The sequence below is a fragment of the Felis catus genome, chromosome D4 (genome assembly GCF_018350175.1).
Source record: "Felis catus isolate Fca126 chromosome D4, F.catus_Fca126_mat1.0, whole genome shotgun sequence".
Taxonomy (NCBI): Eukaryota; Metazoa; Chordata; class Mammalia; order Carnivora; family Felidae; genus Felis; species Felis catus.
Window position 1 is genome coordinate 65,951,338 of NC_058380.1, and position 25,866 is coordinate 65,977,203.

At 37.2% G+C, this 25,866-nt stretch overlaps 2 protein-coding genes across 5 annotated transcripts in view; both read right to left on the bottom strand.

Moving 5' to 3' along the window:
* The window catches only part of LOC101080836 (olfactory receptor 13C9), a 238,118-nt gene that overhangs the window by 35,929 nt on the left and 176,323 nt on the right, over positions 1-25,866 (bottom strand). The window lies entirely within an intron of this gene.
* LOC101101005 (olfactory receptor 13C2) lies at positions 1,319-11,554 on the bottom strand. Its single transcript, XM_045042511.1, has one exon. The coding sequence runs from the start codon at positions 3,239-3,241 to the stop codon at positions 2,285-2,287; it is 957 nt and encodes a 318-aa protein (XP_044898446.1). The 5' UTR covers positions 3,242-11,554; the 3' UTR covers positions 1,319-2,284.

The window sequence follows — 25,866 nt, forward strand, 5'->3', positions numbered from 1 at the left end:
TTGGGGACATTTCTTGCTTCTCGAGATAGGAACAACAGATGATGGCAAGGATGTGAGACAGGGAAGCCCTTTTGCACGTTGGTGGGAATGCAAACTGATACAGCCACTCTGGAAAACAGTATGGAGTTTCCTCAAAAAATTAATAATAGAACTAGTAATCGCACTACTACACATTTAACCAAAGGATACAAAAATGCTGATTCGAAGGGGCATATGCACCCCAATGTTCATAGCACTATCAACTATAGCCAAATTATGGAAAGAGCCCAAATGTCCACCCAACTGACAAACTGATAAAGAAGATGTGGTATACGTGTACAATGGAATACTACTTGGGGATTAAAAAGAATGAAGTCCTGCCATTTGCAACAACATGGATAGAACTACAAGGTATTATAAATTAGTCAGAGAAAGATATCGTATGATTTCACTCACATGTGGAATTTGAGAAACTCAACAAATGAACATAGGGGCTCAGAAGGAAAAATAAGATAAGAACAGGGTGGGAGGCAAGCCATAAGAGACTCTTAAAGACAGAAAATAAACTGAGGGTTGTTGGAGTGTGAGTGGAGAGGTGGATTAAATGGGTGATGGGCATTAAGGAGAGCACTTTTCAGGATGAGCACTGGGTGTCATATATAAGTGATGCATCACTGGGTTCTACTCCTGAAGCCAAGACTACACTGTTTGTTAATTAACTTCAATTTAATTTTTTTTTTTTTTTTATTTTAAAATTTTTTTTTTCAACGTTTATTTATTTTTGGGACAGAGAGAGACAGAGCATGAACGGGGGAGGGGCAGAGAGAGAGGGAGACACAGAATCGGAAACAGGGTCCAGGCTCTGAGCCATCAGCCCAGAGCCCGACGCGGGGCTCGAACTCACGGACCGCGAGATCGTGACCTGGCTGAAGTCGGACGCTTAACCGACTGCGCCACCCAGGCGCCCCAGACTTCAATTTAATTTTTAAAAAAATATAGGATATTGTTTTAAAAAAGAAACATAACCTAAATTACTTAAATTTTTAAATAAAAAAACTCTGAGAATAATATGATAGAGGAAGAAAAAATATATAATATTAATCATTCAAATCTAATATGAATATTTAAAGTATGAAATTCAGATGAAGAAATAAAATGATAAAAGTAAATGTTTTTTTTTTAATTTTTTTTCAATGTTTATTTATTTTTGCGACAGAGAGAGACAGAGCTTGAATGGGGGAGGGGCAGAGAGAGAGGGAGACACAGAATCGGAAACAGGCTCCAGGCTCTGAGCCATCAGCCCAGAGCCCGACGCGGGGCTCGAACTCACGGACCGCGAGATCGTGACCTGGCTGAAGTCGGACGCTTAACCGACTGCTCCACCCAGGCGCCCCGAAAGTAAATGTTTTTAAAGCTGAACGTTACCATAACATAGAAAAGAAATGGAAATCCCAGATAAAAACCAAATGTAAAAACCATCTAAAGGTAGATCCACCATTCCATAATAACAGATTCCTCCTGGATTAGCAACATACTTCATGGATAGAAAGTCAGTGGTACAAAGGAAAAGATATAGCTCTACTTTTATCCATGGATATTTCACTAAGTAGTTATTTTCTTTTAATTTTCAAAAGGCTTTAAAAATCAGTCATTTAATTCCGCATCCAAAGCAGTTAGATCCCATGTATCAGAAGGCCTTCAGAAAAAAGACTGTCAAAGTAGATATGTTGAAAGTAGAAAAGAATAATAACTTAATACCTCATAGGTGGATATGAACAAAAAGTTATAAAAAATTATTATACTACAACCAAAAGTTTAATATTGTACAGCTACCTAGACAGAGGACAATCAACATTACATATATGAACAGGCTCCAAGTAAATTATATTTTTTAGTAAATACAATATTGTAAGTTCATGATTTTAACAGTTTTAAAAATCTGAAACAGGTTTTTATTCTGTCTTATAAAGTAAGAAAATATTAAAGTGGTTTTGAAAATAATCTTATCAAAAAGCATTTAAAGGGCAACATTGTCCTGTCTGGAAATCTCTCTCACTATTACATTACCCCTCTACTTGCCCTCACGTTCAAGCTCTTGAACAATAAGAAAAAACCATAATCACTGACTCCTAAAACAGAGGCATTTACTTATTTTCATTATGCACTGCACCAAAAAAAATTTTTAAAGCTTGAGAGATTTGAGAGATGAATTTGACACAGCAAAAAGAACCAATCTATTAGGCTCTTTGGTTTCTCTAACTGATTTTCATATTGTGATTATAAAAATAACCTGTCCCTTTCCCATTTACTTATTAAAAACATTTCTTCTCAGTAGGTGTTTTACTGCCTCCTTCACATCCTTGTTCCTAAGACTGTAGATTAAAGGATTAATCATAGGAGTAATAACCCCATAAAACAAGGATATAAGTTTGTCAGTAGCATCCAAGTCCTCTGAATTAAGTGTGTCTTTAGACTTGGGCTTCATGTACATGAAGAGAATGGTTCCATAGAATATTATCACCACAGTCAGATGGGCTGAGCATGTGGAGAAAACTTTGCTTCTCCCCTCAGAAGAGCGAATTTTGAGGATGCTGACAATGATTAATGTGTAAGAGATAATGATTAATAACAGTGGTGTCAATATAAACAGTGTTGTGGCCACGAGCATGATGAACTCATTGCCTGAGATGTCAGCACAGGCCAGTTTCATGATAGCCAGAATTTCACAAGAGAAATGATTGATGACGTTATTCCCACAGAAAGGCAATTGTACTACAAATGCGGTCTGTACTGCAGAGTTGATGACTCCTATGATCCAGGACCCAGCTGCCATGGGCACATAGGAATCCTTGCTCATGATGACAGGATATCTTAGAGGGTTGCAGATAGCCACATACCGGTCAAAGGCCATCGTGCCCAGGAGCACACACTCTGTTGTCCCCATGGCCAAGCCGAGGAACATCTGTATTGCACAGCCAGAGAAGGATATGGTCTTTCTTTCTGAGAGGAAGCTCACCAGTGTGGAGGGAATGGAGGTGGTGGTGTAGCAGATGTCCAAGAAGGAGAGGTTCCCCAGGAAGAAGTACATAGGGGTGTGAAGGTGGGGGTCCCAGATGCTGATTAAAATAAGGGTGCCATTGCCCAGAAGGATGACAACATACATTATTAAGATCAGTGCAAAAAAGAGTAGCTCAAGCCTTGGGTAGCCAGAAAGTCCCTTTAAAAAGAATTCCACCAGAATGGTTTGATTTTCCCATTCCATTCTACTGTTTCTCTTTTACCTGTAAAACATTAAAATTTGTTAAAACAAAATGTGTATCTTACGATTACTTTCAAATGTGTACTAGTTTACAAGTACCATATTCTTCCAGAAGGGAAAAATATTTCTAAAGGAGAAGACTAAAGAAAAAAAAGAAGTATACAAAAATGAACCAAAGCAAGGAAGAGGAAACTAACATGTTTTATGCTACATGCAATGTGTCATGTAATTTAGTTAATCTCATCATAGTGCTAAAATAGAGGTATTGTAATCCACATTTTACAGATAAACTAAAGTATAAACATTAAGTAAACTTGACTAAAGGTAAATATATATCAGAGCTAAGTCAGATTCAAACCTAAGTCTTCCTTGCTGAAGCCTGGCCGTTTTATCATATTTATCATTACATATGTAAACTAGAGGTTATAATAAAAACTTAGCATTGTATTTTATGTGTAACTGAACAATAAACCATTTTTACTGGCTACACACCACCACACAATAAATCAATGATCTTGTCACTCCTTGAAATTATAATGTTATGTTTACTATCTGTCTTGACCAGCAGCATGTAAACTTTACAAAGGTAGGTACTTTTGTTGTTTACTTCCACAGTCCAGTACCTATAGTGAAGTGGACACAGAAAGAGATGTTCAAAAATATATGTTGAATAAAGGAATAAAATGAAAGACAAAATAATGACTACTATTTGTCACTCTGTGCCAATCCACTACTAATTGCTTACTTTATGCATTACCTCATTTAGTCTGAATGGCATCCCTATTAGGCAATTACTGTTGTTAGCATCATCATCTTTATTAACAGAGGAAGAAAATAAAGCACATAAAAGTTAAGTAATTTGCCTAAGGTCAAGGTCATATAGCTAAATAATGGTATAACTAAGATTAACCCCAAGCCATATGGCTGCAGAGTGTAAATTCTTAATTATTCAATTTGCAGAGAACTTGGCTCATAGACTAGATTACCTTGTAATCTAATTTACTAATATTTTCTAATACTAACGTTTCAAAAGAAATATCAAACCAAAATAGATGATTGTTCAGAAAGAAGTAAGATTTCAACATGGAGATTTGAGAGAAATTCATTTTAATACTTTATATTTTGCTACAAATGTGTTGTCATAGGGTTGCATTTAATCCTTATAATCTGTGCTCTCCCTTGTGAGACGTTCTATCTCCTTTTTCCTTACTATCTTAAGTGATATTTTTTCTGTATTAGTCTCACAAGGCATTTCCCTATATTACAGATCTTCTCATAAAAGGAAAGGAGGCTTTTAGATAGATTTATCCTTTCCAATCTTTTTTTCCCTGTCTTATAAACTTAAGAAGTTTGTTTGTAAATTTTTTTCAAGCTTATTTGGATTTTCTAATTTCATGAAATAAGAACTAAATTCCTTAATATTTCCCTTCTTCCCTATTGCTAACTGTAATTCATGCTCTTAAAATACATTGTTTCCTAAAAACTTAGATTTTGATATGAAATGTTCTTTTCATTAACTTCTAGATAATTATTCTTCCTTTTCCTCTTTAAACCAGGAGTTACCCAAGTGTGTGTTTCTTGAACTCTAGTCATTAGATATTTGTGTTCGATTTTTGTTATTTCCAATTTTATGACATGAGAAATGACCTATAATTTTCTAGTTATGGAGACTTTGGCAGCCAATTACTTGATCCATGTTGTAAACGTTAACAAAAGATATGAATTCTCTTTTAAAGAGACATATGATTTTATATAGATACACAATACATGCATACATGTATACATATAATCAAGTTTATTTAATGTATTATTCAAACCTTTGAAATAATTAACTTCTGTCATCTATAATTAATAAATTATATATAAATATTGGTAAGCATGTTCTGCCTATATAAGTAGGATTTTTTTATATGCTTACTTCTGTGTTGTTAATGGCTAATAATCTTTATAAACTATGACTGTTCTTAATTGGCCTTTCTCCTGTTTTGTGCTTTATTTTCCACTTTTAGGATATTTCTATTACACTCCTGTTTCCTCTTAGTTTGGGAGCTTTTGCCTACTCTTAGTGCATCCCATTATCTTCAACTTTTCTTTCTCTTTCTCGCTTTGTTTAAGTATACTACTTATAAGTAACATATATCTGGCTTAAATTTTTAATCTCCTTTTACAGTCTCTGTCTTATATGAAAGTATTTAGTCCATTCACTTTAAAATATAGTTATTAATCTATTTAATTTTCTTCTTTCCATATACTTTATTTTTATAACTTATTTACTTTACATTAGTACATTCTCTTTTTTTCCCACTTCCTTATTTTTGCTGGTTAAGTTGTCACTCTTATTTGTTTTCATTAACTTGAACACTCTACTCAATTTTACCATTCCATAAGTAAGTGGATATCTTCTCTTTCTCTACTCTCAAAATTTGACTTACAGGACCCAACCATTTGCTCATAATGATTATTTTTTTCTACTAGAGTGCTGCCTAATCTCCTAAACTATCCCTCAAACATTAAATGAAGACAGAACTACAAGAATACTTTTATTCCCCCGTTTCTATCCTCAAATTGCTAAATTTCAGTCAGTGAAATAATGTAGAAGTGTTTATAATTTCCTTACAATGATCCTTTTTGAGAGTTCTTTCTCAGCCCTTACACTATACGTATTGGATATTCTTCATCAATGTATTTACCACTCTATATTTACTCATTGTTCACTGTTGGTTCCTCTCTCTTCTGTTTCTCTTCTATTCTCTTCAGGACCACATGTTAATTTATATTTTGGTTTGGTTAGAGTATATTTGCAGAATTTTCCTCAGATTATAATGTAATAGATTATCTAAATTTCCATAAATTATCAAATATCTTTCTTTTTTAAAATCGCAGATAAAAATGCATGACTTTTCTACCAAATTCTACATTTCAGAATATACCCTAAGGATATAATATACATAATTATGCATAATATACAATATATAGTTATATATCATATACAACAAATATATGTATAACATGTAATATATAAGTATATATTAAAATATATATTGGTAATATACATACATATGTATATATAAGTTGTGCCTGCTATGAATTGACATCGTTATTTTATTTGGTACATTAAAGTTTATATATAATTATACATATAAGTATGAATATACAAACACTACACACACACACACACACACACACACACACACACACATATATTTAAAAAAGTTTTCAAGAAACTGAGTGACCAACATCACAGGGAGCTACAGAGAATTTTCCTACATCTTTCACCATGACTCATTCTTTAGATGTCTATGCACTGATCTCATAAGGACAAGGCATGGTTTCACTTCTAATGGCTTGCCTCCTAAGGGCAAGGAGACAGGAACTCCTATATTCTCAATGTACACTCTAATTGGTACATCCTCTATGGAGGACAATTTGGAAATATATGTCAAAATCATAAAAGCATACATATAATCATTGACCAAGATTTATCTGTAAGTAATTATCACTAGTTATGCTAGCATATGTGTAAAGTGATTTACATACAAATTGATTCATTAACATATTGTCTGTATTAGCAGATGTGGAAACAGTTTACATTTCCAGGAAAAGGGGACATAGAAATAATGGAATACTATTCTCCTGTCAAAAAGAATATGGGCCTTTTTGTGCATTGATGTGGAAATACCTTTAAGAAATATTAACTGGAAAATTAATGCTCAGAATAGTATATATGACACACTAACATTTGTGAAAAAATATTATATATGTATTATGATACACATACATACACGCATTTTTGCTCATATATAGAATATCTCTAGAAAAAGAAACAAGAATAGTTATCACCAGAAAATGAAATGGATAGCTGATCAACAGGAATGGAAAGTTGGCTATTTACAGTATATCTTTTACTACTTTTTGAAATTTTGGCACTTTATGAATAGATTGCCTATTATTTAAAAAGCAACATTAAAGCTCTTGAGATTCACTGCCTGCCTCTCTCTCTCCTTTCACTTACATCACTACATGACATATACTACATCAAACCATCCATTGTCATAGGACACAAGGCTGTATGTTTGAAAATTGTTCTAACTTGTTCAGTATTACACACTACAAGAGACTTGGAGACTAACTAATAGGTACTCTAAATATAGTCAAATTTTCAATACTCAAGATACTTAAATAGTATCATTAGGATTTTCAGGCCCATAACCATCTCCTGTCCCACCATCAAGCTGTAAACTATTCTTTGACCAGGTTAAGGGTCTATCCTTATATCCTATGTCATTTCCTTTCCATTAAATGCATTATTGCTTTTATGAGTAGTAAAATTCCCCAAACAAAATAATAGCTCAATAAATAATAGCTCAATAAATGCTAGCTATTATTCTTGTTCCATTCTCAATTCCTTTGTCCACCTAATGTTATGAGGCACTTTGCTCTGAAATAAGGATCCATCTTCTCATTTTCAGGCCATAACTAGTCTTCTTGGGATCACCCAAAGCCAAATCTGATTTTCCTGTTTTAAACTCCTCTTTGCCCTAGCTTTTAAAATTATTTAATTTTTTAGAAGATTTCCATCTTATAGAATTTGTCATACTTTTCTGGGTTAGGTCTGAAACCACTTGAGACCCCCAAAGGCATTAGGTACACCAGGGGTTCTTTGAATACTGAAGATTATATGCACCCCTGTGAAAAATCATCTGTGCCAAAGCCATGGTTCCATTAGCTATCCCCATGCTACATGATATTCTAACACGCACATTCCATACCACTGTCAGGCACACAGACTCTGGAGGCAAACTTAGGTCAAACACCATCTCTGCCTCTTAACTAGATGGCCTGGGCACGTTTCTGATTATCATCATCCTTGGTAAAGAATGAAGATAAAAACACTTATATCATAATATTTGTTTATATGACTAAGGAGCTGGTGCATATAATCCAAATAGCACAACAATGGTTCCCATTGTCAGTGGTTTCCTTCATGCCTCTCTGTTCATTTCTTCCTTCTTTTTTTTTTTTTTTACATCTCTGAAACAGTCATTTCTTTATCAAGTACATGTAGCTTAAAAGCTTAATCAGATCACACACAATGTTCTGACAAATGGTATTATTTCATCCTACATACAGATCCTAATACACTTTATCACAGTCACCCCAATCTTCTGGACACCAGAAAATTAGGTGCCAAAATGTCAAAACTCATCTCAAGTTCTGCCTTATATCAAATTCAATTCCCTCTATAAAAAGATAGGGTTGTAGTAAGGTACCAGTGTGTTCCTTGTCTTAAAACACATGACTAACTTTTTTGACTAAGACTATTTTAACATTTTTAGCAAGCCTCTTGACATAAAAAGGAAAAGGAAAAGGAAAAGGAAAAGTTACTCACTTTTACAATTATGACCTACTGATCAAAAAGCAGATATTCAAAATAGTCCCCAATACTGCATGCAAACATACTAGAATAATGCCCAAGCAGGTGTCTTTCTGGCTATGCATTGCTTTGGTAAATTTTCTTTTTCAGTTCACAAAATGATACTGTTCAGTTTCTTTAAAAAATCCAAATTGGTCATAGGATCCTCCTCGTATGTTCTCTCTGTATAAAGAGGCCCTAGAACAGTACCTGGAACACAGTTCACCTGGTTCTTAAGTGATGAACCAAATGGAACTGAGCTGTTGCTAGAGGACCAGCGATGACTTGTTTACCAAAGAACACAGTCTACTGTACACCCTATAGTAAGCCTCAATTCGCTCAAGTAAATAACAGTGTCCAAATACGATGTAACACACCAAAAAGCTGAACATTAATAAAAAGTAACTCATCCTGCTGGGCAAATTCCTTCCAGTTGGTTGTGCAGTGGTCTTTGCATACAGAACTGCTCTTTTGGTCTCATAGCTCTTTTCTCCCCACCACATTGCAGTCACTAGACCCTTAAATTCCCTTTCTAACACTCAATCTCTCAATGAGAAAAACAGCTCATGTTCAAAATTGACACTTTTAAACCATCAGCCCAACTCCTACTTACCGATGATAAGTTTGTTTCCTGTCTTTGCAGTAACTTACCTTCAAACCAGAGACTGCCTGTCTCTCTAGGTTGCAGCAACAGATGATTTTGTCCTGCTTTTCTACTTGCAGCCAATCTTCATGACTCCACATTAGTAGCTGAGCCTCCAAAGAGGCAGCTACTAGTGAGTAATCATTTGGCCATAGAAACTCACTGATTGTTTGACATTTATAGACACATGACTGTTACAGGTGTGAATACAAAGATAAATTCTGCTAGTTCAGACAAAGCACCATTAGATTCCTCTAGTTCGAAATAGGAAGGAAATTGATACTTAACCATACATTTTAGGAATGGGGCAATTTCCCCATAAAGCCCAGGCTAAAACACTGCCCCATTGTGGAGATCCACAAATATCTAAAGAATCTGCTCCATGCTTTAGGACACAATTTAAGTGTTCTTAAGGACCTCTCTAAACCTCTATGGACAACTTTAAATTGCTTCATAAATGAAATATGTATAAAACATGAGACTTCAGAAATAAAGCCCTAAAGACCTAATTACAAGAGGCCCATTACTCTGTTTCACACAAAAATCATAAAGAGGCTCATGTATAGTCATCTAAATTTCCCCAACTGAATTCTCTCTCAATTTTTCAATCTCTTTTTCTCCCTGTCTTACACACATGCAAACACACACACACACACACACACACACACACACACACACACAACCTTTTTGGAAGTATAGATTATTTACTGTACAATTTTATATTCACTTTATAAATTATCTTATAATAAAAGTTGACTTTTTGAATGAACACATATTTACATTGTAAATATTCTAAAAGTAATACACAGTCTTTGTACAGGAAAGGAAAATGTTTTTTTAGAAGGAAGGAAGGAGAAGGGAAAAGAAAGGCAAGGAAAGAAAAGATATCCTCAGATAATATATAAAGGTTTAAGAAACAAAGCTGAAAACAACCACAGTTCAGAAAGGAGCCTGATCTTCATTATAAAACAACATAATAAATCAAGCTAAAATCATTTGCCCCTCTAAAGATCCAATGATGAACCTTAAGGCTGCTTACTTTTGAATGATATTTTTTTCTTTTTCTTTTTAAATCATTTTCAACAAAATTAGTTCAAATCACTTTGTTAAAATCGAATTGTAGAAGTGAAATGATGTGGCCAAAAACAGTGAAGATTTTTATGAACCTAAAAGATAATACTAGTTTATGCTCCCACCAGTATTACAGTACTACTGATTTTTCTCTTGCTCTTGTCATCAATGATGCTTTCAATAGTTTGGGATTTTTTTTTGGTAATCTACAGGGCTTAAAATAGTATCTCATCATACCTTTTAATGGAATTTTTAACTACTATAATATTTAACTTTTGTTGTGTCTTAAATAGCTGTATTGTCTTTTATATGTGTTGTATACTCATGTCTTCTACCCATATTTCTATTAAGTGTTTTATATTTTCTAAAGTCACTGTTTATATATTTATTATATACATACTCAATTACTCAATGAAGCCAATAGTAAGAATTTCTATGAATATAAAAATGCCCAAGATGCAGTCTCTACCTGTCCTATAGGTAGTAATAAAAATATCCATGTAATCAGATGATTTCAATAAAAGGTCGTAATGCTGCAATTAAAATGATGGTTTATGGGCACCTGAGTGGCTCAGTGCTTAAGTGTCTGACTATTGATTTCAGCTCATGTCCTGAATGATCCTACACTCCTAAGATCGAGCTGCAGATAGGACTCTGTGTTGGGAGTAGAGCCTGCTTGAGATTCTCTATCTCCCTCTCCCTCTGCTTTCCCCCCACTCTCTTTCTCTCAAAAATAGAAAATAAAATGATGGTTTAATGTGCTATGGAAGTATAAGTGACAAGTAACTCAGAATCAAGACACACTTGCCAGGAGAGGTGATACCTGAACTTTTTGAGTAGGATTTTGAGAAGTAAATAATATGAGGAAGGACATCCAGGAAGAAGAAACAATAACACCAGGGTATAAGACAAGAAATGGCATGATGAAGGCAGGGAAATAAAAATAACGCAGCATCACAAGAATATAAACAGAGAGGCATATGGGGGCTGGTGGAAGATGAAACTAAACAGACCAAAGCAAAGATGACCTCATATGCCATACATATCAATCAGGGATTAGTTACAAATGATAGAATACACTCTGAATGGGAAAAAATATTTCATTTATTATTATTAAATGATAGTATGGAAGTGTTTCTTTCTTTTTTTTTTTAATTTTTTTTCAACGTTTTTATTTATTTTTGGGACAGAGAGAGACAGAGCATGAATAGGGGAGGGGCAGAGAGAGAGGGAGACACAGAATCGGAAACAGGCTCCAGGCTCCGAGCCATCAGCCCAGAGCCTGACCCGGGGCTCGAACTCACGGACCGCGAGATCGTGACCTGGCTGAAGTCGGACGCTTAACCGACTGCGCCACCCAGGCGCCCCAGTATGGGAGTGTTTCTATGCAATAATCCCTTCCCAGAATTGTCAGGAAATTTGTTTTCCAAGTCACAAAATCCTAATTAAATGAGAATTGGAAAAATAGAAAAGTCTTTTAAAATAAATTTCCTGAATGGAAAAACCCTGTAGAGGCTGAGGTATTAAATAAAGCATATCGGTATTATAGTGATAACACGTATGCCTAGCAATTTGAACATATGGATACATCAAAACAGATGACTTGTTTTTCTTTTCTTCAGAATTTATTCTGCAACAGTGACAGGGAAAAAACTATCTTCATCTTCTCTTCTGAGGAGAAATATGCATATTAAAATTTCTACTTTCAAGGCATCTGGGTGGCTCAGTTTGGTTGAGCATCTGATTTGCTCAGATCATGATCTCACCGTTTGTGAGTTAAAGCCCCACACCAGGTTGACTGCTGTCAGTGCAGAGCCTGTTTTGGATTTTCTGTCCCTCTCTCTCTCTCTGCCCCTCCCCCACTTGTTCATTTTTTCTCTCTCTCTCTCAAAATTAAATAAGACATTAGAAAAGATAAAATATAATTTCTACTTTCTTTAATTAAGTAGATTCAAAAATTTAAAGTCTGATAGAAGACTAGGCCCTAGGTCAGTCATCCCAGAGAGCTTATGGAAGCAGTTTGATTTAAGCTAAAACAAACAAACAAACAAACAAACAAAAACAAAAACAAAAAGTAGAGTCTGAGTATCCAAAATGGCCTGTGGATCAAACACAATATGCTTGACTCTAGAGGTTTTCTACATACCAGGAATTCTTCAGGAAATAAAAGTCCTTTGAGTGTGTTTATGGAAACTAATAGGTTTTATGTTTGTTTGTTTGTTTGTTTGTTTGTTTGTTTGTTTGTTTGTTTGTTTTGAGAGAGAGAGAGCACCCAAGCTGGGGAGGGGCAGAGAGAGAGGGAGAGAGAGAATTGCAAGCACACTCTGTGCTGTCAGCACACAGCCCATTGCAGGGCTCCAGCTCAGGAAGTGGGAGAGAAGACCTGAGCTGAAATCAAGAGTCTGACGCTTAACCAAGTGAGCCACCCAAACACCCCACTAATAGGTTTTTACAGCCTATTTCACTAGGGTGTGATTCTAATACATCAATAGTCTCAACCGTTGCCATCAGATTTAATCTGTGCATATCTAGGATGGAAGTTAAAGGGACTTATATAGAGTTCATGACTGTTTGATATTCCTGCCATTAAAATTAAAAACTGAACTTGGAAAAGTGACATTAATATACCCAATTACCACAAGCATTTAACTCTTATTTGCCTATGTAAAATATGTTAATCTCTAACATCTTCTAACTTTACTGTTCCATCAATATAAAATTTATCCAGCCTAATGGATTTCCTAGAATGTGGCTAACTCTTGAACACACTTTCTCATTCCTGTTGGCCTGTAAATTAGAAATGTTCTTCAGATAGAGTAAAAATCTGAGGAGGAAGCCAAGCAAAATCAAGATAATATCACATCCTGTGTGACATCCCCCCAAATCTACCTTCTCAGATCACTAAGGTGACAAAGCTATTAGTAAGAGAGACAAGACATCAATGCAGGTCCACACTAGAAATCAAGAACTTAGATACTCTAATAAGTTTTGGAAAAGTATTGGAATGATCTCAGGATATCAAAAAGCCTGGCTTCTCCTAAATGGGCATGGATATGACGCCATCTAACCCAACACTTGTCCACATTACTGTCTAGACCAATAGACTGATTTTTTCAACCCAGTTTTAATTTTGCAAAATTTTCTTTATGCTAGAGCTAACATGTAAGCTGAAACAAAAAAAGGGAGATAAAATAAGGACTTTCTGACTGATTGCATAGGCTCCATCCTTAAGGCATTTACCCGTTTCCCTCAATAGTCCCAAATGCTTGCACACTTAGTTCCACAGGAAAGATATTCTCCAAGAAAATAGTATCTCCAATGACTTAGGAGGATTTTGAGATTAATGTGAAAGTACAACACAAGGCTCTCCACTGGAGAATGTGGGTGCAGTTTTGAGGATTTTTCTGTTTTGCTTTTCTCACAACAGAGAACTTATTTATTTTGAAAGATTTGATGAAATGATGTGTATGAAATAGGACTATGTATAAAGGTGAACATAAAAAGACATATAATACTCAATTCCAACATTGCAGTATATACAGAACACAAAAGATATTGTTCAAAACGCTTGAAACCCATCTCCTAGTGTTAGAGTAATAGGTGACCTCTTTAATTCCCTCACCCCACTGTCTGTATCTTGCAAATTCTCTATAGTGAGCATGCCATAATATTGAAATGCTGTATGTCATTATGAAAAATTGCTAAATAATATAAAAGTGCAAAAAAAAGTAAAAGTAACCAAACTTCCAACATAATTCTAAAGTTTCAACAAAGTCCAATGTGTTCACAGTCCAATCACCTTTTCCTTTAACTTGCTAAAGAAGCTGCTATGAAGCTGCCTCCTTCACATCCTTGTTTCTGAGACTGTAGATTAAAGGATTCATCATTGGAGTCATCACCCCATAGAACATGGATATCAGTTTGTCAGTAGCACTGAAATCATCTGATTTAAGTGTGTCTTTAGACTTGGGCTTCATGTACATGAAGAGAATGGTTCTGTAGAATATTATTACCTCAGATGGGCTGAGCAGGTGTAGAATACTTTGTTTCTCCCCTTAGAAAAGCAAATATGAGGATGCTGACAATGATTAATGTGTAAAAGATAATGATTATTAATAGTCAATATACAGTGTTGTGACCATGAGCCTGATGAACTCACTGCCTGAGACGTCAGCACAGGCCAGTTTCATGATAGCAAGAAGTTCACAGGAGAAATGATTGATGACATTATTCCTACAGAAGGTCAATTGTACCACAAATGCAGTTTGTACTGCAGAGTTGATAACCCCAGCAAACCAGGACCCAGCTACCATGGGCACATATGAATCCTTACTCATAATGAGAGGATATCTTATAGGGTTGCAGGTAGCCACATACTAGTCTGTGCTGCAGAAAGAGCTATGGGGACTCTACCTATAGTTTCCCCAGATTTTCCTCTTCCCAGCCCTACCCTGCTTTCGTAAAACTGTAGATTCAGTCCACATTACTTCACTCAGTCCTCACTGGAACCCTCTTGTCAGTGCCCTGGATAATTAAGAGGTTCTTTATGCAGAACACATAGACACAGATTTCTTATGTTTTCTGTCTGGATTAAGCCTGTCTATGGCCAGCAATGACCTCAGGGCTAGCATCCCACATCTATGACCCTTATGCTTACAAGGCCAGTTACTAGCAATCTGACCTTGGGCAATTAACTTTTATGTCTCAGAATGCTCACCTATAATTAACAGTCTCATTGTGGTGTTCTTGGGAGAATAAATAAAATAGTGCATATAAGGCACCCAGCATATAATAAGCACTATTTTGGCTTCCTTCATCTTTCTTGACTTATTTTTTCAAATTCTTTTACATATCCATCCCAAATTTCACGCTCCTACAAGAGTCACTTTAAATTTTTATCAATCAGGAGAACCTGGGTGGCACAGTCAGTAAAGCGACCACCTCTTGATTTTGGCTCAGGTCATTTCTCATGCTTCAGGAGTTTAAGCCCCACATCGGGCTCTGCATTGACAGTGCAGAGCCTGCTAGAGATTTTTCCTCTCTCTCTGCCTCTCCCCTGCTTGAAGTCTCCCTGTCTCTCTCAAAATAAATAAATAAGTAAACTTTTTTAAAAAAATACATTTTGGGGGCGCATGGGTGGCTCAGTCAGTTAAATGTCCGACTTTGGCTCAGGTCACGATCTCGTGGTTTGTGAGTTCAAGCCCTGCGTCAGGCTCTGTGCTGATAGCTCGGAGCCTGGAGTCTGCTTCAGATTCTGGGTGAGGCCAGCACCTGGCCATTGCTCAGTGAGACCCTCCTGCAGAGGGGCAGAACGGGTCAAAGCCACAGTCCCTCAGAAGTAAGGAATCAGGAAAAACAGACGCATCTGAGACAAAACTCAGGATGGCGGTGCTGCTTGGGGCTTGGTCACAGACTGTGTAAAAGTGGGGAGTGGATGGAAGCCAAAGACAAAGGATGGGTGCGCTATTGCTGATGGGGGAAAACAGAGTTCCAATACTAGAGACTGGGTAGCTGGGTGACGCCATTTTCACCGCTCCCACGCATGCACATACACACCTACAAGCACCACAACAATCCACCCTAGTAAGCTAAGCAGCACCATCTAGTGGAGAACGGAGCAGTTACATTAAGCCCCACCTAACTGGGCCAACCTCGCTTATAAGGAATACAAGTCTCTCCGCCTGCTTAGTTTATGGACTATAAAGCACTTCATAGTTTGACTTCTAGGGGAAAATGAAGTAATTTCAGTCACATTTCAGTCTATTCGCCGGTCCATCTATTTAATTTTCTTTTTCTTTGTTGTTTTTTTTCTTTCTTTTTTCTCTTTCTTGAATACAGAAAGACAAAAAATTCATTTTTATTTTCAATTTTTATTAAAAATATTTTAAATTCTTTTCTACTATATTTTTTACTTTTGTGTAAATTTTTTTAAATTCTATTTTACTTCCATCATTTCATTTAAGTCTACTTCAGTGTATTCATTTTTTCAAATTTTCAAACAGTTTTCTTTTTTTTCTTTCCCCTTTTTTATCTATTAAGCCCCTTTCAACACCCAGACCAAAACACACCTAGAATCTAACATCACTTATTCGATTTTGTGTGTTTTTTTTAATTTTTAAAATTATAATTTTTTTTAATTTTAATTTTTTTTAATTTTAATTTTTTTGCACATTAATTCCTTTTCTCCCTTCAAAATTACGAAATGAGGTATTCACCCCGAAAGGAAGAGCAGGAAGAAACGACAGCCAGGGACTTACCCAATACAGATACAACCAAGATGTCTGAATCAGAATTTAGATTGTGATAATGAGAATACTAGCTGGAGTTGAAAATAGACTAGAATCCCTTTCTGCAGAGATAAAAGAAGTAAAAGGTAGTCTGGATGAAATAAAAAATGCTATAACTGAGCTGCAATCTCGGATGGATGCTGTGGTGGCAAGGATAGATGAGGCAGAACAGAGAATCAGCAACATAGAGAACAAACTTATGGAGAATAATGAACCAGAAAAGAAAAGAGAGGGAAATTAAGGCAAAAGAGGACGATTTAACAATTAGAGAAATCCATGACTCATTAAAAAGGAACAACGTCAGGGGCGCCTGGGTGGTTCAGTCAGTTAAGCATCCGACTTCAGCTCAGGTCATGATCTCACAGTTCATGGGTTCGAGCCCTTCATCCAGCTCTGTGCTGACAGCTTAGAGACTGGAGCCTGCTTCTGATTCTGTATCTCCCTCTCTCTGCCCCTCCCCTGCTCACAATGTCTCTCTCAAATAAATAAATGCAAAAAAAATTAAAACAAAACAAAAAAAAAACAGGAACAACGTCAGAATCATAGGGGGTCCCAGAAGAGGAAGAGAGAGAAATAGGGGTAGAAGGGTTATGTGAGCAAATCATAGTGGAAAACTTTCCTAACCTGGGAAAAGATACAGACATCAAAATCCAGGAAGCACAAAGGACCCCCATTAGATTCAACAAAAACTGACCATCAACAAGGCGTATCACAGTCAAATTCACAAAATACTCATGCGAGGAAAGAATCATGAAAGCAGCAAGGGAAAAAAAATTCCTTAACCTACGAGGGAAGACAGATCAGGTTTGCAGCAGACCTATCCACAGAAACTTGGCGGCCAGAAAGGAGTGGCAAGATATATTCAATGTGCTGAATCAGAAAAAAATGCAGCCAAGAATTCTTTATCCAGCAAGGTTCTCATTCAAAATAGAAGGAGAGATAAAACGTTTCGCAGACAAACAAAAATTAAAGGAGTTTGTGACCACTAAACTGGCCCTGCATGAAATTTTAAGGGGGACTCTCAGAGGGGAGAAAGGATGAAAAGATAGATAGATAGATAGATAGATAGATAGATAGATACCCAAAGCAACAAAAACTAGAAAGAACCAGAGAACACCACCAGAAACCCCAACTCTAAAACAACATAATGGCAATAAATTCATCTTTCAGTACTCACTCTAAATGTCAATGGACTCAATGCTCCAATCAAAAGACGTAGGGTAGGGGCATCTGGGTGGCTCAGTGGGTTGGGCGTCCAACTTTGGCTCAGGTCATGATCTCATAGTCTGTGCATTCAAGTCCCGCATCAGGCTCTGTGCTGACAGCTCAGAGCCTGGAGCCTGCTTTGGATTCTGTGTCTCCCCCTCTCCCTGCCCCTCCCCTGCTCATGCTCTGCCTCTCAAAAATAAATAAATCTTGAAAAAAAATTTTTAATAAGTAAATAAAGACATAGGGTAACAGAATGAATAAGAAAACAAGATCCATCTATATGCTGTTTACAACAGACCGACTTTAGACCTAAAGGCACCTTCAGATTGAAAGTAAGGGGATGGAGAACCATCTATCACGCTAATGGTCAACAAAAGAAAGCCAGAGTAGCCACACTTATATCAGACAATCTAGACTTTAAAATAAAGACTGTATCAAGACATGCAGAAGGGCATTATTATATCATAATCAAGGGGTCTATCCACCAAGAAGACCCAACAATTGTAAATATTTATGCACCAAATGTGGCACCCCCAATTATATAAATCAATTAATCACAAACATAAAGAAATTCATTGATAGTAATAACATAATAGTAGGGTATTTCAACACCCCACTCACAGCAATGGACAGATCATCTAATCAAAAAAACTAACAAGGTAACAATGGCTTTGAATGACACACTGGACTTAATAGATGGACTTAATAGATATATTCAGAACATTTCATCCTAAAGCAGCAGAATATACATTCTTCTCCAGTGCACATGGAACATTCTACAGAATAGACCATATCCTGGGACACAAATCAGCCCTAAGTAAACACAAAAAGATTGAGATTGTACCGTGCATATTTTCAGACCACAATGCTATGAAACTCGAAATCAACCACAAGAAAAAATTTGGAAAGGTAACAAATACTTGAGACTGAAGAACATCCTAGTAAAGAATGAATGAGCTAACCAAGAAGTTAAAGAAGAAATTTAAAAAGTATATGGAAGTCAATGAAAATGATAGCACCACAACCCAAAACCTCTGGGATGCAGCAAAGGCAGTCATAAGAGGAAAGTATATAGCAATCCAGGCCTTCCTAAAGAAGGAAGAAAGATCTCAGATACACAGCCTAACCTTATGCCTTAATGAGCTGGAAAAAGAACAGCAAATAAAACCCCAAACCAGCAGAAGACCGGAAATAAAGATTAGAGCAGAAATTGATGCTATCAAAACCAAAAAAACAGTAGAACAGATCAGTGAAACCAGAAGCTGGTTCATTGAAAGAATTAATAAAATTGACAAACCACTAGCCAGTTTGATCAAAAAGAAAAAGGACCCAAATAAATAAAATCAAGAATGAAAGAAGAGAGATCACAACCAACACAGCAGAAATAAAAACAATAATAAGAGACTATTATGAGCAATTATACTCCAATAAAATGGGCAATCTGGAAGAAATGGACAAATTCCTAGAAACATATACACTATCAAAACAGGAAGAAATAGAAAATTTGAGCAGACCCATAACCAGTAAAGAAATCGAATTAGTAATCAAAAATCTCCCAAAAAACAAGAGTCTGGGTCAGATGGCTTTCCAGGGGAATTCTACCAAACATTTAAGGAAGAGTTAACACCTACTTTCTTGAAGGTGTTCCGAAAAATAGAAATGGAAGGAAAACTTCCAAACTCTTTCTATGAAGCCAGCATTACCTTGATTCCAAAACCAGACAGAGACCCCACTAAAAAGGAGAACTATAGACCAATTTCCCTGATGAACATGGATGCAAAAATCCTAAAGAAGATACTAGCCAACCAGATCCAACAATACATTAAAAAAAATATTCACGGGGCACCTGGGTGGCTCAGTCGGTTAAGCGTCCAACTTCGGCTCAGGTCATGATCTCACGGTCCGTGAGTTTGAGCCTGCGTCGGGCTCTGTGTTGACAGCTCAGTGCCTGGAGCCTGCTTCGGATTCTGTGTCTCCCTCTCTCTCTGACCCTCCCCCGTTCATGCTCTGTCTCTCTCTGTCTCAAAAATAAATAAACATTAAAAAAAAATTTAAAAAAATATTCACCACAACCAAGTGGGATTTATACCTGGGATGCAGGGCTGGTTCAATATCCACAAAACAATCAATGTGAATCATCACATCAATAAAAGAAAGGGCAAAAACCATATGATCCTCTCAATAGATGCACAAAAAGCATTGGACAAAATACAGCATTCTTTCTTGATAAAAACCCTCAGAAAAGTAGAGACAGAAAGATCATACCCCAAGATCAAAAAAGCCATATATGAATGACCCAACACTAATATCATCCTCAGTGGGGAAAAACTGAGAACCTTCCCCAATTGGCTCAGCAATCAGACAACACATGGAAATAAAAGGATCCAAACAGGCCAGGAGGAGGTTAAACTTTCACTCTTCGCAGATGACATGATACTCTAATGTAAAACCCAAAAGATTACATGCAGATGACATGATAACTCTATATGTAAAACCCAAAAGAACTGATCCATGAATCCAGCAAAGTTTCAGGATATAAAATCAATGCACAGAAATCAGTTGCATTCCTATATACCAACAATGAAGCAACAGAAAGAGAAATCAAGGAATCAATCCCATTTAAAATTGTGCCAAAAACTATAAAATACCTAGGAATAAATCTAACCAAAGTGGTGAAAAATCTATACACTGAAAACAATAGAGAGCTTATGAAAGAAATTGAAGAAGACACAAAGAAATGGAAAAAGATTCCATGCTCCTGGATAGGAAGAACAAATATTGTTAAAATGTCGATACTACCCAAAGCAGTCTACATATTCAGTGCAATCCCTATAAAAATAACACCAGCATTCTTCACAGAGATAGAACAAATAATCCTAAAATTTGTATGGAACCGGGAAAGACCCCAAATAGCCAAAGCAATCTTGAAAAAGAAAACGAAAGCAGGAGGCATCACAATCTCGGACTTCAAGCTATACTACAAAGCTGTAATCATCAAGACAGTATGGTACTGGCACAAGAACAGACACTCAGATCAATGGAACAGAATAGAGAACCCAGAAATGGACCCACAAACGTATGGCCAACTAATCTTTGACAAAGCAGGACAGAATATCCAATGGAATAAAGACAGTCTCTTCAGCAAGTGGTACTGGGAAAACGGGACAGCGACATGCAGAAGAATGAACCTGGACCACTTTCTTACACCATACACAAAAATAAACTCAAAATGGATAAAATACCTCAATGTAAGACAGGAAGCCATCAAAATCCTCAAGGAGACAGCAGGCAAAAACCTCTTTGATCTTTCCCACAGCAACTTCTTACTCAACACGTCTCTGGAGGCAAAGGAAACAAAAGCAAAAATGAACTATGGGACCTTATCAAAATAAAAATCTTTTGCACAGCAAAGTAAACAATCAGCAAAACTAAAAGGCAACTGACAGAATGGGGGAATATATTTGCAAATGACATACCAGATAAAGGGTTAGTATCCAAAACCTACAAAGAACTTATCAAACTCAACACCCAAAAAAACAAATAATCCAGTGAAGAAACGGGTAAAAGACATGAATAGACACTTCTCCAAGGAAGACATCCAGATGGCCAACTGACACATGAAAAAATGCTCAACATCACTCATCATCATGGAAATACAAATCAAAACCACAATGAGATACCACCTCATACCTGTCAGAATGGCTAACATTAACAACTCATGCAACAACAGATGCTGGCAGGGATGCAGAGAAAGAGGATCTCTTTTGCATTGCTGGTGGGAATGCAAGCTGGTGCAGCCACTCTGGAAAACAGTATGGAGGTTCCTCAAAAAACTAAATATAGAATTACCCTAAGACCCAGAAATTGCACTACTAGGCATTTATCCATGGGATACAGGTATGCTGTTTTGAAGGGACACATGCACCCCCATGTGTATAGCAGCACTATCAACAATAGCCAAAGTATGGAAAGAGCCCAAATGTCCATCGATGGATGAATGGATAAAGAAGATTGGTATATATATACAATGGAGTATTACTCAGCAATCAAAAAGAATGAAATCTTGCCATGTGCAACTACGTGGATGGACCTGGAGGGTATTTTGCTAAGTGAAATTAGTCAGTCAGAGAAAGACAAAAATCATATGACATCACTCATATGAGGACTTTAAGAAACAAAACAGATGAACATAAGGGAAGGGAACCAAAAATAATATAAAAACAGGGAGGGGGACAAAACAGAAGAGACTCATAAATATGGAGAACAAACCGAGGGTTGCTGGAGGGATTGCGGAAGGAGGGATGGGCTAAATGGGTAAGGGGCATTAAGGAATCTATTCCTGAAATCATTGTTTCACTATATGCTAACTAATTTGGATGTAAATTTTAAAAACTAAAAAATAAAATTAAAAAAAAAGAAAAAAATTAATAAACTTAAAATACCTGCCTATGACAACTGGACTTGACACTTTCTTTTTTTTAAGTTTATTTATTTATTTTGAGAGAGAGAGAGAGAGACCAGAGGAGGGCCAGAGAGAGAAGGAGAAAGAGAGAGAGAGAGAGAGAGAGAGAGAGAGAGAGAGAGAGAAGCCCAAGTGTGGGTCTCGAATCCATGAACCATGAGATCATGACCTGAGCTGAAACCAGGAGTCAGACATTCAAGCAGACACTCTGGAGGAGTTGTGGGAGGGGGGATTGGCTAAATAGGTAAGGGGCATTAAAGAATCTACTCCTGAAATCATTGTTTCACTATATGCTAACTAATTTGGATGTAAATTTTTAAAAATAAAAAATTAAATAAAAAAATAGTATTAATATTAATAGTACTACTAAGAATAATACCATCCTAACAAACATCATTGATGGTATTTTACTTTGGGAATCTATTATAATTAAAATTTTAAATAAATTAATTTCTTTTAGGCTAACATTTCTTAAAATAAAATGTTCTTATGCCTGAAAAAAAAAAAAGAAAAAGAATTTTCTCCAAGCTCAGGAAGGCAATTTAAATATTTCTTTCTCTTATGGATTTATGCACTTTTATAAGCCATAGCTTTAAAAATTTTTTTTCAACGTTTATTTATTTTTGGGACAGAGAGAGATAGAGCATGAACGGGGGAGGGGCAGAGAGAGAGGGAGACACAGAATCGGAAACAGGCTCCAGGCTCTGAACCATCAGCCCAGAGCCCAACGCGGGGCTTGAACTCACGGACCGCGAGATCGTGACCTGGCCGAAGTCAGACGCTTAACCGACTGCGCCACCCAGGCGCCCCTATAAGCCATAGCTTTAAATTGATTCAGGAGAATTACTTTCAAAACTTTTGAAAAGTTCAAGAATAATCCCTTAATGACTTAATTATATTACATCCATACTGTATTACAAATAACCAGTCAGGAATCTTGAGGATGTGTCTTATACCATTCTCTATAATCATATACTGTTGAAATCCTTAATCCAAATATATTCCAGTTGCTGGTCCATACCTTTGTTCATCCTACCATGTCTTATTGGTAATATAGTAGAAAGACCTCACTTAGCTACATTAGCTCTTAGTTATTAATAGCAAGAGTAAAAACTTACAAATTTCTAGGCACTGTTATAAGAATTTATATATATTAAGTTAATTTGTTAAATTAATGAGTGAAGAGAAAACGTGTTTCATTGTACAAAATAATCTAAAAATTATTAAGTTGAAAATCAGAATTTACTGGTGCTTATGCATGGCATTTTGAAATTCACAAGAAATTCAGAAAATTTGCAACCATACAGTGAAAACCTAGAAGCCATCAAGCTATTCAGTTTTCTTATTGTAAGTCTACCACCTAATTTGTAACTGAATCCCACTCCATACTGTAAGCATCTTCAAAGAATTTGCCTAAATAGATATATACCTATCCCCCACACTAATTGGCATAAAATCACCACCTATCTAATTTTTTTAATGTTTATTTATTTTTGAGAGAGATAGAGACAGAATGTGAGTAGGTTAGGGGCAGAGAGAGAGAGGGAGACACAGAATCTGAAGCAGGCTCCAGGCTCTGAGCTGTCAGCACAGAGCCCAACATGGGGCTTGACTCACGAACTGTGAGATCATGACCTGAGCCGAAGTCGGACACCAACCGACTGAGCCACCCAGGTGCCCCACCACCTATCTAATTTAAACAATTAGGAGGTAATGGTGAAAACATGTATAAAATCCCAGGTACTCTCAGCCATCTTCTACTTTTGAAGGGGGTGCTCTCCTTTCCTTGAAATGCTTCACCCAAACAATGAATACAATTTGTTCACCACAAAACCACTATCCCAGGTAAAAAAAGACTTTGACTACAAGTATAATGACACAGGGGAAAAATAACAGAAATGAACAGTAAACAAGTTAAAACTGAGTACCCAACATCAATGTTTCTGAAGTTCATTGGGCTGACCACAAGGAATTGCTTCCTGGACATACCTTCTTAGGTACTGGTCTGCCACCACGTGACTAAGCTTCCTTCCCAAGAGCAGAGCTCTTTACCCAGTCTTTCGTTTCTTACACTGAAATTGTGGCAGAGGTAGCGTCCCTCCCTAAGGAATTTGGTGGAGACATCCTCAGAACAAGGGAAAGTAGCATGATGCAATCAACTCCTGTACTGTGTATGCACAGCTCTGTCACGAGTTTGTAACTTGGACTGTGTCTGATCAGACTATATGTGTCACCATATATGGGAGACAAAGAAGTAGAAATTGCATAAAAAGCAATACTCCATTGCACTTGGGGCTCAGTTTTTCATTTCAAACCCACTGAGCCCAAGCTGGCACAATGAATAAAGTTGCTTCCTGGACAAAGGAAGCCTCAGTGTCCCGTCTCTCTATGCGAGAATCCTGCTGTATCTCTTGGGGGCTCCCGTCTGGGATTTGGAGATGGTGCATTCCCACCTCCTTTGTCACCAGGGTGCGAACCTCCGAGCATGGGGAGAAGCAACCTCGCCTGGCACCAGTGCACTGCTTGATCCATAGGAGACTAGCCCCTCCCAGTGCAATGGGGCAAGGGTCTGGAAGCACACTGGAACTTAGTAAGGCCCAGGAAGAGCTTATGGAGCACCGCCCCACAAACTGGTAAGAACCCAGGTTCATTTTGGTAGACCTGCCCCTAAGAGGCAGAAGAGGAACCTGATCACTTCCCAGAGTTGCCCTGAGTATTTCTATAAGAAGTAAGGAACGATGGGGCGCCTGGGTGGCGCAGTCGGTTAAGCGTCCGACTTCAGCCAGGTCACGATCTCGCGGTCCGTGAGTTCGAGCCCCGCGTCGGGCTCTGGGCTGATGGCTCAGAGCCTGGAGCCTGTTTCCGATTCTGTGTCTCCCTCTCTCTCTGCCCCTCCCCCGTTCATGCTCTGTCTCTCTCTGTCCCAAAAATAAATAAAAAACGTTGAAAAAAAATTAAAAAAAAAAAAAAAGAAGTAAGGAACGAAAGGGGCATCTGGGTGGCTCAGTCGGTTAAGCGGCCGACTTCGGCTCAGGTCATGATTTCGCGGTCTGTGAGTTCAAGCCCCACATCGGGCTTTGTGCTGACAGCTCAGAGCCTGGAGCCTGTTTCAGATTCTGTGTCTCCCTCTCTCTGACCCTCCCCTGTTTATGCTCTGTCTCTCTCTGTCTCAAAAATAAATAAACATTAAAAAAAATTAAAAAAAAAAAAGAAGTAAGGAACGAAACCTTAAGGAGCTGGGCATTGGGTGGCAGGTTGGAGTCACTATGTGACCATGTGTGAATGAAATGGACAGCAGAAAGGCTCCAACCTGACCAAGGGGTCAAAGCCAGTGCTGAGTCCCAATCAGTGGTTCCGTGGCGACCTCATATGGCTTAAGGTGGCATCAGACTTCCTCAGGAGTCTGATTTCGGTCAGGGCTTAATACTGAACCTACCAATGCTAAGAGGCGCCTGAAGTATCTCCTGGAAGATGGAGAGTCTTGGCCTCCTGAAGGAGGTGTTCAGTACAGTACTGTCTTAAAGTTAGATCTATATTATAAAA

Bases quoted from the DNA above. Each gene is read 5' to 3' on its own strand.
- LOC101101005 (XM_045042511.1), bottom strand. From the start codon at position 3,241: ATGGAATGGGAAAATCAAACCATTCTGGTGGAATTCTTTTTAAAGGGA.